The 13297-nt window shown below is 40.5% G+C and overlaps 1 protein-coding gene across 1 annotated transcript; it reads left to right on the forward strand.

Moving 5' to 3' along the window:
- Positions 1 to 1296: 1296 nt before the first annotated feature.
- Positions 1297 to 6863, forward strand: LOC115687359 (uncharacterized). The gene is made up of 8 exons (XM_056306649.1): positions 1297 to 1695; positions 1903 to 2033; positions 2412 to 3378; positions 3912 to 4003; positions 4563 to 4637; positions 5553 to 5614; positions 5699 to 5768; positions 5926 to 6863. Exons 1-8 carry the CDS (start codon positions 1419 to 1421, stop codon positions 6643 to 6645), a joined length of 2394 nt encoding a protein of 797 aa, XP_056162624.1. The 5' UTR covers positions 1297 to 1418; the 3' UTR covers positions 6646 to 6863.
- The last annotated feature ends 6434 nt before the right edge of the window (positions 6864 to 13297 follow it).

Raw genomic sequence — 13297 nt, forward strand, 5'->3', positions numbered from 1 at the left:
TTTATATCGTGAAGTTAACGATGAATCGTTGATTGTTCAGGTTATCCCTTTTATCAAATTTTTTTTTTATGATTTTTCCTCTCTATTCGTATTGTTGTGTGCCTTAATATTATTACGCTTTATCAATTCGTAGGATTATTACAATCTGTTTGACTACAATGTCCTGAAGAGAGAGGGAATGAATTTGTGAAGTCAACGATAATTCGCCGATTGTTCAGGTTATCCCTTATATTAATTTTTTTTACGATTTTCCCTCTAGATTCATATTATTGTGTGCTTAATATTATTGCGTTTTACCAATTCATGGGATGATTACAATCTGTTTGACTACAATGTTCTGGAGAGAGTGAATGAGTTTGTATCTGCAGCAATATTACAATGTCTTAAAGCTTTCACACCAATTATTCAAGGAAATGTTACACTGCACTGGAGGCGTCTAGGACAACCAATTATGAACTTTCTCATCAATTGCCTTCAGCTCTTCCATTCTCAAGTCAAAATCACATACCTCAGTTGCTATTTCAGCCTTTCAAAGAAGCTTTTTAAATTCTACTCCTTTGTGATGCAGCCTGAAGTAGGGGTGTGCATCGATCCCGGTCTAACTCGCGAACCGGACCTATTTTTGTCGGTTTGGATCAACTAGCGTGATTATGTTCTATTTAATTATTATTTTGTCTCCCATATACATGTTTATCGAAATATTTTTGTTCATATATTATTGTCTCTGAACATGTCCACTAAAGTTGGCAAAGAAGGAGGCTTTTACTTATACATTTTTCTAAGTTAAATATATGACATGCCAGGCGGGTCGGGTTAGCTATGAGTCACCAAATTTGTATTGCATGAAAATGGGTTAAAACGGATTAAATGGATCAGTTTGGGTCGGACCATTTTCAATCCGACCCACTTGTTTGATAGGTATACTGACTACTTAATGACCATCGCGACAAATTCAATTCGTATCCGAACTCAAGTCCATATGGATCGAGTTTACCATGATCGTTAATCATATGAGCATCACATAATCAATACTATGATTTGTATAGGATCATGGACCCGGATCATGTGATAATCAATACTATGATTTGTTTAGGGTCGTTGACCCGGATCCGGATCCACGCAAGAGCGACCGGTGATGGGCATTGATTCTTCGCATATTCCCCACAAAGAGGAAAGAGGCCGCACCGCATCGTAGCCGTCCACGCGTCTCCTTGCGGCCCACGGCGATCACCAACGGCCCAGATGCGACCGTAGCCACCAAGGCAGGAAACCACACGCAGCAGGAGGAGGAGGAAGAGGAGATCCTTCGACGGTCCGCTCGTCATCACCCCCCAAATCGATCGCTCGATCGATCAATTAGGTCAGAAAGTTCAGTCGAAGTTCCGTTCCGTTCCTTTCCCTTCACTGCGAGTTTGACCATGGCCGGAGGTAAGAGGAGATCGAATTCTTCGAGGAAGAACACCGGCGGCGGCAGCAGCAACGGCGGCGGCGGCGGGAGCAACGGCGGCGGCGGCGGCGGCGGCGGCGGCGGCGGCAACTTCAATCGGAGCAACGGCAAATCCGACCGCAGGGACGAAAGAAGAAGGGGACGAGGAGGATTCAGCGCTCCGGCGTCGATCAGGGCCGGCCGCTTCGTCCAAGGCGGCGTCTTGTCGGAGTGGCAGCTCAAGACCCCGTCACCGGCCCCTCGGCGAGGTCCATTTCTCTCGGTTTCTGCTCGCGCTTTTTCTTTGATGAATGTCGGGACTGGTGGATGACGATTGATCGGATCCCGGTTTGGGTTCCGAGGAAATGGAGCTCGAATGGAGACTGAAAATGCAGTTATCTCGATTGATTCTGTGAGAAGGGTGTTCATCTAAGCATAAGAGTGTGTGTTTGGTCTGCTTGTTTTCCATTTTGTAGGACCGAATCAAAACTCGGATGCGTCGAAAGCTGGAAGCTCCGGGCGAGGTAGAGGTTCCGGTTCTAAAAGCTTGCCGCAAAGTTCAAAGTCGAATGCTTTCGGATACCGGTATCCGTCGCTTGACCTTGAGGTAAAAATCTGTTTGATTTTGAGGCTCCACGTTGTAGGTTGTCGGCGGCTTTCTTGGGAATCCGCAGTTTCGTTTGGAATCTTGTGCTGATAGTCGCCCTCCTGCGTGCGAAAAGTTCATGAGTCATTGAAAATAGTCATTACTGTCTCTTGGATTTCACACCCGTTGAGTTCTCTAAATGAAGACTCATAATACAGCTGAAGCCTTGAACCTAATAGAAAGTAATTTTTAGAGTTGGTCTTGGTTAGTACCCTTGATGCTTAGACTATGGTTTTTTTGTCTTTGTAGCTGTCTTGAATTTGAGAAAACTTCTTGTGGATCGGCCTTGATCTCAGTCTCTCACTTGTGTTGATTTAGGTTAGTTGAATTTTTTAACAGGATGGTTTGCATCCAGTGTCGACCTTTGGAGATACAAATGGAGAGAATAAATTGGATTTTTCTCAGCCTTTCATTGTGTGTGGTTCGAAGGAGAACCAAATTATTGCTTATGTAGACGAAGGGCCATCATCAATGGATCAAGCAAATGTCAGTTATGAGTATCATTCAGATTTTGTTCTGGGTGATAGCCCACACACAGGATTGGGTTATTTTAATGAAAACGATGCAGCTCCAACTGGAATTGAAGCATCTTCAGGGAAAATGGAAAATCGAGAAGAGTCAGAGAGTCCTATGTCATCGCCTGAACAGGAAGACGATGATTGTGAGAACTTTGACTGTGGAGCACCTGAAAAGAGGGCTCAGCTTTTGTCAAAGAAGACATCTTCAAAGAAAAATTCTGGGTTCGTATCAATTGGGGGATTAAAATTATATACAGAAGATTTATCTGATGAGGAAGATGGCGAGGATGATGTTGCGGAATATAGTGATGAGGAAGACTCGGAGGCGGAGTCGGCTGAGCAAGATGGAGCAACAGATTCTTCTGAAAGTGATGACTCCGGGGATATGTCTGATAGTGGTTCGGATGTTGATGATGACATTGCTCAAGATTATTTGGAAGGAATTGGTGGGAGTGATTCTCTTTTAGATGGAAAATTATTGTTACAGCAGGTTTCTTATTCATCAGATGATTCAGACGATTCTTCTAGTAGCGATTTGGATGAAACGTTGAAAAAATTGGGTGGAATTGCTCTCCAGGATGCTTCCACGGAGTATGGTATGCAGAGGAAGCCTCAATCAAAACATCAAGGTCATGGGACAGTGAGAGATAATTGGTCATCAGCTGCGGATGATTTTATCTTGGTAAGAGATGTGAGGACTCTTTCAGCCAAGAAGAATCGTGGTGCAAGAGTGCCTCTATCTCGGTCATTGGAGTCTCAGAAGAGTACAAGATCGAGAAGATTTCCTGGTAAACTTTGTATATGCATTAATTAACTTAACTCACTCTCTCTCCCTCCCTGGCCCGGCCCGGCCCGCCCCTTCCTGCGGGGGGATGAGAAAGATGTCATGCTCAATGGAAAACTAGTTTAGTAGTGTATATTGGGATTTGAAAGTAAATCGAAATATCGATCAATTAATAATAAATCTTGGCTTTTCTATTTGATCCATGAACTAATAGTTAAGTCTCAAGTATTAATTACTAAAATGGAGAACTAAGGAGATCGATGTGTTTGGATGACATGATTGGAGGGGTCTTTATGTTTTTGACCTCCCAAGAAAGAAACACATGCGAGGCACACAAGGACACCTCTCTTTCAGATGTTTACTGTTACTTTTCAATTTATGGAGTTCTCCTTCTATGTGTCTTGGGAAACAATGAGCAATTATTATGTTTTCCTTGGGGGATGAAGAACAATTTAGATTGTCTGAAGGTGCTTCATAGGATAATGTTTCTCTAGTTTTTTGCGCTTTTTTTAAAATTCAAATAGAATTGATGCACAGGTGAAAAGAAGAAACATCGCAAAGAATTGATTGCTGCTAAACGCCGGGACAGAATGATTCGTAGGGGCGTTGACCTTGAGAGAATAAATAAGGTAAGGGTAAAAGTATTCGGAAGTTGCAAAGGCATTCTTCCCTCTTCTCCTTAAGTATAAACGGTCCTTGTGATTAGATGTACAATTAACAAGCAATTGCATTATTATCTGGGTACATTCCCTTCATTTTGCCGTGTCAGCTGAATTTGATCATTGTCTGAGCCAAATTTAACTCCGTTACTTTTGCCTAGCTGAGGAGCCTCACTTCTGCTTCATGGATCCTATGATCGCTCTCTCTTCTCATGCTTCGTGCATTGAACTGTTCTTTTGTTGTCTGATTTTAAGCATTGAAGTCGATATCTTTATCACGGTAATATAAATTATCTTTTTGGCATGAAGGTCTTTGGCATCAATAGAAGTCAACTTTGTTAGGCGTGAAGTTCTTCAACCTGTGTCCCCGTTCTTCCTATAATGTTTGAATTATTAATGTCGCACCCAATCCGGCCTTTCTGCTCCTATGTTGTTTAATTAGGGATGGGCATATTATCCTTTGTGTGGTATTTAGAATTGATTATTGGGACCAAATCTTAATGCTCTTCTTGGTTTAATGTTTTTTTAGAAGCTGGAGCAGATTGTTCTCAATGGAGTTGACATACATTCTTTTCAACCTATGCATTCTCGGGATTGTTCCCAGGTATGTTTTATCATTATTCTCTCTCTCTAGTGGCCAAAGGTTGCGACTCCTTGCCAATCTTTCGTCTTTCCTGCTTATGCTCACTTTTGCATTATGATGTACTGCCTCATTCATAGGAGGACCCTTTAAGATAGAGAGAGCTTCCTTTGCCCCATTCAATTGTTAAAGTACCTATTGCTCACACCTAAAAAAATTCGAGAACTCATGGTTGATTTTAATGTTACTATGTATTATGGCCAAGTACCTTAACAAGCTTGTCTTATCCCTGTGAATTTGACCTGTAATGATGCAGATAATAACATGCTTAGTTTTACTTATGCAGAACATCCAAGCACATGTAAAAGAGATTGTAATGGAGTGGTCTTATAGTCAAGAAATTTGTGTTAGGCTACATCAATCATTGATAAGTCTGCAGCTATAAGTATCTTTTATATTGTGCCAAATGACCATATTCAGGATTTGTTAATTGAAAGTTTTCTTTTTCCGATAATCCTAATTGGAAGTCTCATAATCTGCTTATCCTTGATCTCTTATTGTGCATCGAAAAGTTCTGGCTTTGCTCCACACTTATGGGTTTATCACTGTATCTTTTGCATATGCATCCAGCAATCCTGTCGAATGCTAGGTATAGGTTTTCTTTTTGGCCTTGGTCACATGACCAACCCAGTTTTCTCTGATTTTATTCAGCTGCAGATGTGCATGTTCTGGTTTGCCAATTTCCTGATTCTCAGATTTCATTGATTTTTCCTATGTCTTCAATAAACTTGATTGTGGTTTGAACACATCTTCGTGTTCGCTCCTTAAGGATTTCTACTCTAATGTTCCATGGAAGTGATGTTTGCTCCAGTAGTAGATTCTGTCTGCTTCTGTAAGTCAGAACTCTTTTTACTTATAACAACTTTTCTGTGTGATAAGGTTCAACGATTGGCAAGAATTTATCGGTTGCGAAGTGGCTCCCAAGGATCGGGCAAGAAAAGGTTAATGGGCATTATGTTTCCCCTATCTTCTCCCTTTCTAGGCTTTAAGCTTTTGACGTTCTAATTATCATCTTGTTTCTCCAGATTTGTGACGGTTGTGCGAACTCCACAGACTTGCATGCCATCTTCAACTGATAAACTTATACTGGAAAAGGTATTAAATCTGATTAGTGGAAACTTTATGCATATCAGTGCTGTGTTTTCATTCAGGATTGTTAAATCTGCCTTTTTCTGCGTTTCACAAAGTTAGGTCAGTTGTCTATTTGCATATCTGGAAATACTACAATCAATTGTTGTTGTGCTAATCACAGCTCATTGGACCTGTTGATGATGCTGATTTCTCGGTAATTGATGTCCCACATGCGAGGACGACAAGTGGAGGTCGAAATCAGGTAAGGCCTCAAGAAGCTAAAAAATCTAGCAGAAGCAAGTCATTAAAGAAATCAGTTAACCGTTCCAGTGGAAAGGTGTCATTGGCCAGTCAACCTGTGTCTTTCGTGTCAAGTGGTGTAATGCCATCTGAAACGACAGAGATCAGCCCCATGAATCTACCCGGGGCCAGTGAAATCAGTGAGGAGCACGTGACTCTGGTCACTTCTGAGAACTTTGGTGCATTTGAGCTACACACGAGGGGCTTTGGGTCAAAAATGATGGCGAAAATGGGATTCATAGAAGGCCAAGGGTTGGGGAAGGGAGGCACCGGTATGGCGGCGCCCATCGAAGTGATTAAGCGTCCTAAATCTCTTGGATTAGGGATGAGCGTCCCTGAATCTGGCAAAGAACCAGAAAGAAACAGGGAGTCAGAATCTCAAAGCGCTAAGTCAAAGCAAAGTGGCAGAGGAGGATCTGTGAGAAGAACGCCTCAAAGTGTCGGAGCTTTTGAAAGGCATACCAAAGGGTTTGGATCCAGAATGATGGCGAAGATGGGATTTGTTGAAGGTATGGGTTTGGGAAAGGATTCTCAGGGCATAGTCAACCCCTTGGCTGCTGTCAGGCTCCCGAAATCTCGAGGATTGGGTGCCACTGGTTAAGATATACCCGTGTCCAACCTCAGCAAGCAGCTGCTTAGTAAGTTATTCTACTTTGCGGTCAAGATTATGATTGTAAATATCCTAGTGACAATTATTCTAATTCTGTCTTAAGTTGGGTGGAATTTGTTACACTGGTATCATGTAATGTCGGCATAAAAGCGTGTGACATTCGCTCATGCACTCTTTCAAATAAGTTACCAGAAGATTTCTCTGTTTAAGTTGTCAGGGGATTACTTTATTGTATAGCCAAGAAACTTGGATCGATGCCTTGGTATAAGCTTTGCAAAATGTATGCCGTTGGAAAGATGCATAAGCAATACGGACAACTTGGCCTTGTTTTCACCTATTCGCGAGAAGCGTCAATGCGGAAATTTGTGGAAATACCAAGTCTTGTGTTATGTTAATGAAACAAATGTACAGTTTGTATCTTTAGTGTTATTTAGCATGAAGGTTCTGCAATTGTGAGTTGGTCTTACTTGAGATGCAGTTATAGATCATCACAAAAGAAAGTCAATTTAGTATAGTTAAATGTAAATTGATCCTTCCATTCGACGTATGGATACTGTGAGTAATAGAGCTTGATGCTGTCATATGAGTGCCGCTTCAGCATCGCAACTGGTAATTGTCAAGTAGAGAGGATGCTCAATTGAAGGCAGTTTAGATTCTTTGCTGACTTACATATGCGTATCCATTCAGTCATGCCATGTCCGAGTAATTTTTTCTCTTGAAGTCGACATTGGTCGAACAAAAGCCGAGTGCTACATGCGGAAAGGCATGTAGGACTTGTGAGATTTGATTGTGGCATGTCGGCCAGTGACAGTAGCTTTCGAGTCTATGTCCAGTTTAATCAATTCGATCCAAACAAGTCAAAAATACAATCTTATGCAGGTTGGCGACTTGACATTCGTCCTCTACTTGAAAAGTTGTACCGCTACGGAAATTTCTAAAAGGTACAATTTTGTGTATTGTCGTCGTCCATCGGTTGAGATTTGATAGTTAATCGACCTGTTTGTCAAAGAGTGTTGTAGTGCAGGAGTGTCCAGACATACCCATCAACTGGCGATGCCAGTGTGATTTTTCTCTTTGACAGGTAGGCGGTGATTTAACGCAAAAGTTATAAAGTTATCCACACGGAAATAAAGGAAGTAAAGCAAGTGCTATAAAGTATCTAATTTGGAAGGACGCATCGACCATGGCAACAACTTTACATCTGCCCGTCATTCCTCAAATGTGAAAGGAAGACAGAGACACGCACGACCCCACCACGCGACTCATACATGCTCTGTACAAGTGTTCTAAGAGTGGATGGAAATCTCACACTAACGCCTTTGCTATTATAATTAATGGGTTGGAGGAGCGTGAAGACTCAACTAATTGAAAGTCTATGAAATATCTCACAAGTCGTAAAAAATAGTTAAATTAAGAGATTTAGTTTATGCAGGTGGCCTGGATCTAAAGCAAATTGCATGAACATAATGGGATTCAATTGAATGTCCCCCGAATTCCCGAGCAAGAAACCCCTAAACACTCCAATCAATTACGTCAATCCAGAATGGTTACAATAGGGGAAAAGTGCCAAAAAAGTCCTAACCTTTTGCATTAATGCCAATTTAGTCCTAAACCTTTTTTTGGTGACAATTTAGTCCTAAATCTTTTGCATTGGTGCCAATTTAGTCCTAAACCTTTTTTGTGCTAATTAAGTCCTAAACCTTTTAAATTGGAGCCAATTCAGTCCTAAACTTTTGTTTTGTGCCAATTTAGTCGCTTTCGGTCAATTTTGACGGGAATTTCCGACGTGGACGCCTTCTTCCGGCCAGGTCCGCCGGCGACGGCGTAGCGTAGACGTGGATAACTTTAATATTTTTTGAATGTTTATTTTTTTTCCTTTTTTTCCACTTTTTTTTTGGTCTCTCCCTCCTTCCTCCTCGGCCGGCGAGCTCGACCTCGCCGGCCACGCGAGGGCGAGCCTCGCCTTGGTCGGGCGAGGCTCGACCTCGCACGGCCGAGTCGGGCCTCGCCCGACCATGGCGAGGCTCGAGCCCTCGGCGAAGGCGCGGCTCGGGCGAGCCTCGCCATGGTCGGGCGAGGCTCGACCTCGCCCGGATCTAGCGAGGCCGGCCTCGTCGCGGCCTCCGGCGAGGGTTCGAGCCTCGCCATGGTCGAGCGGGCGGCCTCGCCGGATCGCGAGGTCGCCCAGGCGAGGCTCGACCTCGCCGAGATCCGGCGAGGTCGGGCCTCGCGACCATGGCGAGGCTCGCCTCGCATGCAGCCTGCGCTCGCGAGGGCTCGGAGCCTCGCCCCCGACCGCGAGGCTCGCCTCGCGAGTGGCCGTGGCTAAGGTCGAGCTCGCCGGCCTCGGCCCGATCGCCGGTCCTAGCGACTGGCCAAGCCCGGGAGGAAAGGAGGAGAGACCAAAAAAAAGTGGAAAAAAAAAAAAAAGGAAAAAAATAAAATTCAAAAAATATTAAAATAATATTAAAGTTGTTCATCGTATTAGCCGGTGTGACGCCCGGCATGACGCTATTCCCACTGGGGCAAATTCCTGGCCAAAATTGACCTGGAAGCACTAAATTGGCAACAAACAAAATGTTTAGGACCTCGATTTGGCACCAATTTAAAAAAGGTTTTGACTTAACACAGTTCAAAAGATTTAAGTTAACTCCAACGCACTAACGCAAAAAGCGCCATTGGGACTTTTGGCACTTTTCCCCGCTACAATCAGCATTATCGTAACCCAATTCATGTGAATCTATTGCATGTTAACCGTTGAATTTTAGAAAACAATGTGAGATGCGCAAGATCTAATAGCTTATATGCATTGATCTCACATTAATCGGGGGCATTCTCCAAGTGAGCCCTAACCCGATAAACCCGGGTAGAAATTGATATCCAACCGCTAATTTGGCTCGAATTTATGACATTGAAGTGGTGCTATGATAATCTCAAGGAGTGGGACTTCATTTTTATCAATCATATATCTAGAATGGCACATGGTAAATGGTGTTTATATCAGGCAACACATATAGGGTGAAGGAATCTGTTCAAAGTAATGTAGAAGATGTGAAGCTAAAGAATAGGCTTCAATCATCTAGCATTATTCGTGCAACTTGGAGACCCATAACTTAAGGTGAGGACACGACAGACCAAAGAGGAAATGTGCATGATTCTTGCCTTGACATCCTTTTCATTTATTTATATTGCCTATCGAGAGGTGTTTACTTTGTATAAACATGACATTCTTGTATATTCTAAAGTAGAGGGAAATGATGCAATTATTCTAACTCCATTCTAAATTATTAAATTCGTTTAACATGAACCATCTTTTATTTTGTGTTGCATTCGACTGCATAAAAGACCAAATTTGTTTTTAAGTGTGAATACTTACCTACCTATCACTAGCGGTTTGGTGGTGTGAACCATGATTAAAAAGACTCTTACTCAAATCCATACATGATTAAGTAAACTTTTCAAATGTTCTTATACAGAATCGATTGGGTCTCTAAGGGTCGAGATGGACAAGTCGGGCTCAAGAAGGGGATTTCTTGTCGAGGCATGAACCGCATTGCATGTGGTGCCAAGTAGAAATCAGTCGAATATAATATTTCATACTTTTCATGAATAACGAGGCCTCGATCACAGTTGATAATAATGAAGCGGAATAATTAATTTGAGAATTTTCTGTATATTTCGATATATAGAAAAGACTCAAAAGAGTACATGAAGACTAAATCAAACGAAATCAAATCAGATATGAATAATCAAAATAAATATCCTAAGTATCTGTAGAAGATATCTAAATATCTATAACATATCGTTCACTATCTTGGCCGACCTAAGGGAATTGCACCAGATATTATTTCCATTCTAAACTTTATATGTTCAGCAACCCGAATCGTGCTGTAATTTGTCACAGTGAACATGATAGTACACAAACTTATCATGTGTGCGGAAACCACCCACAAAACCCAGTCACCCATCCAAAGTGGTCAACGCCATTTGCATGTTGAATCGGTCTACAGGGTGGAGGCTGATGGCAGCTAAATGCTTCCAGCTTCGATTGCCAAAGAACCGGAAAATATCTTATTAAATTATCAGTATCTCTGCTTGAAGTCAACCCACAATCTGTCTTTTTTTCGTGTATTGTACATTAGAGTTCAGCTGGTTCCGTGCTGATCTATCAATACACAAATTCCAAGTGGATAAGCTATGCATAGAGACAGTTCTCATTTTAAACTCTATTGACTATAAATTATGTATCTGACCCAAATTCCAAGCTGTGATGGGTGCATACTCTATCCCAATTTGATGTTTGTAGTCAACCAAGCAGACCATAGAGGAGAGGAGGCTGGATTTTTTTATTTTTTATTTTATGTTTCCATTTATTTACCCAAGAAATTTCAAAGCAGTAGAATTATAAAATAAGAATGACAGCAAGATAATGAGACTTTGCTGTCATAGAGCTGGAAAATGTCAACTAAATGATCTACGGATGCCATAGTTCGGACGGAAATTTTTCCTATATATTGATCAGATGATATTCTGGATCAAATTTTTTCTTTTTTTGGCGCTAGATTCAAAAGTTTTCGACTTGCCTTCCTATGGTAAAAGACCCCAAAAAAAAAAAAATACTAGCTTGCTGCTTGAATAAAATATCTCAACATGGATAAACATAATAGCAAAAGGTTGCATTGGTTCGATTGAGGTATCTTTACATGAACCTAGTGCGTGTATCTAAAATGAATTTGGAATGTTAAAAAAGATTTATTCTATGTAGATGTCACGCGGGTTCTATCGAAACCGGCTATTTGGATACATTCTAACATTAATACTATTTTGGTCTACAAGTTGTTACCGTGTAAATCGAGAGCGGACGCAAAGACCGTCAACCCTTAAAAAGCAAGTCACGTCAATGACCCATCTAACAAGTCATGGAATTTTTTTGTCGTGGTCGATGCGATGTCCTAATCAAGTGGTCCCAAGAGATGCTTTTGATTCCCAATTCACATTCCAAAACTAAAGTCCATTTTCAATTTAATAAAACGGATGGCCATTACATCCAGAAGAAAATGATAGGTAAAAAGGCTGAATCCGAAATATCTTGTCCCACCCAGTATGTCATCATCCACCATCATGATATAACACTTAATATAATCTATTTGATTGGCGGGACTAATCACGGCTGTCGATTATCATATAAAATCAACCATGGCTTTCTTTAAGGAACAGCAAAATTAGGCGATGCCTTTGATGACACATACTAAGTATGCTCGGAAATTTATAAATTCTCGTGGAGCAAAAACTAAAAAACCCGTGATTAAGTTTCATCCTCGATCGCACTCGTCCTCCGAATTTTGTATCTACGTTTCGCTCCCTCAAATTTTTTAAAAATTCTACATTTAGCACCCTCTAATTTCAAGAAATGTGGATCACCCACAAGTCATCACCATCGTCTTCCATAAATGTCCCAACATGCAACTCTCCATTCGTGGCTGCAAAGTCGTGGAAAAAAGGGGGTCGTGGACGCAGAATTCCACGTTCACACCAAACCTCGGACCAACTGTCGTTTCAGTTCTAGTTTCAAACCAGGTGATGGAGATCACGACCATTCAACAAAGTGCAACTTAGGATGTCGCCTTTTGTCCATACAATACACGCTTGGTAGATAACATCTCCACGGCTAATAATCTCTTCTTTTTTTTATGTAATTTCTTTAATTCTTTTCTGACCATTTAATTATTATTATTGCAGATTTTGCTGCTATATTGGGATGCGTTTAATCATCTGAAATTTTAGCCAAAACAGGATTGGATAGGATGAAATATAAAATCTGGAAATTTTGTTACGTCATATCCACTGTTTGGTGAATCATAATAATAGAATTGGATATTTTTACATCATATTATGTCCATTGTTTCATATGAACTGCATATCAATGTAAATAAATCTAAAAGTTGCACAAACGAAGATGGTAAGAATCTCTCTCGACACTCTTGCTTACTTCATTTTTATTTACTTATTTTTTTATTAGTTTCACTCTTTTTTATTTCTTTTTTCCCCTTCCATTATTCTCTAATAAAACTTTATGAAATAATAACCTATCCTAAATTATCTAAAATATGTAATACATAATACATATAAATACTAAATATATTGAATATATATTATAAGATACTAAGAAATTCGAAAATATAAATAAATAAAAACGAAACTATTGCCATTTTATTATTTTGAATTTTTTTATATTAGAATTCAAATATAATTTTAATTTTATTAATTTAAGAAGTTTGTTATTCGAGAAAAATAACTTTTATATTATGGATATTAAACATCATATCCACTTTAATGCATCCGGGCTATATCCTTATTATATTCCACTTTATCCTATTTTGGGCAGGAATCAAAAAGAAGATAAGATGAATTTTATCCTATCATGAATTTTAACTTGACTACCAAACGTGGCCTTAAAGTATAAGAGTGGTGGATAGGAACTGCGGACGTGGCCTCTTTATCACATTCTTTTTTTCATTTTTCATGAATTGATCACAAATACTTGATTACTTTTCACCTATCCTAAAAACACTATAACATTAGAAAGCATAAAATGAATTTGAATAATGATGAGATGTCCATGAATTGGCAATAAAGTGACGTG

This window comes from Syzygium oleosum, unplaced genomic scaffold (assembly GCF_021117445.2).
Source record: "Syzygium oleosum isolate NSW1041296 unplaced genomic scaffold, Sole_v2.1 Sole_v2.46, whole genome shotgun sequence".
Classification (NCBI taxonomy): domain Eukaryota; kingdom Viridiplantae; phylum Streptophyta; class Magnoliopsida; order Myrtales; family Myrtaceae; genus Syzygium; species Syzygium oleosum.

Excerpts from the sequence above, each read along its gene's own strand:
- LOC115687359 (XM_056306649.1), top strand. The coding sequence starts at position 1,419 with ATGGCCGGAGGTAAGAGGAGATCGAATTCTTCGAGGAAGAACACCGGC. Across the intron at positions 4,004-4,562 it reads ACCTTGAGAGAATAAATAAG|AAGCTGGAGCAGATTGTTCT; the intron begins GTAAGGGTAAAA and ends ATGTTTTTTTAG. Across the intron at positions 5,769-5,925 it reads ATAAACTTATACTGGAAAAG|CTCATTGGACCTGTTGATGA; the intron begins GTATTAAATCTG and ends TGCTAATCACAG.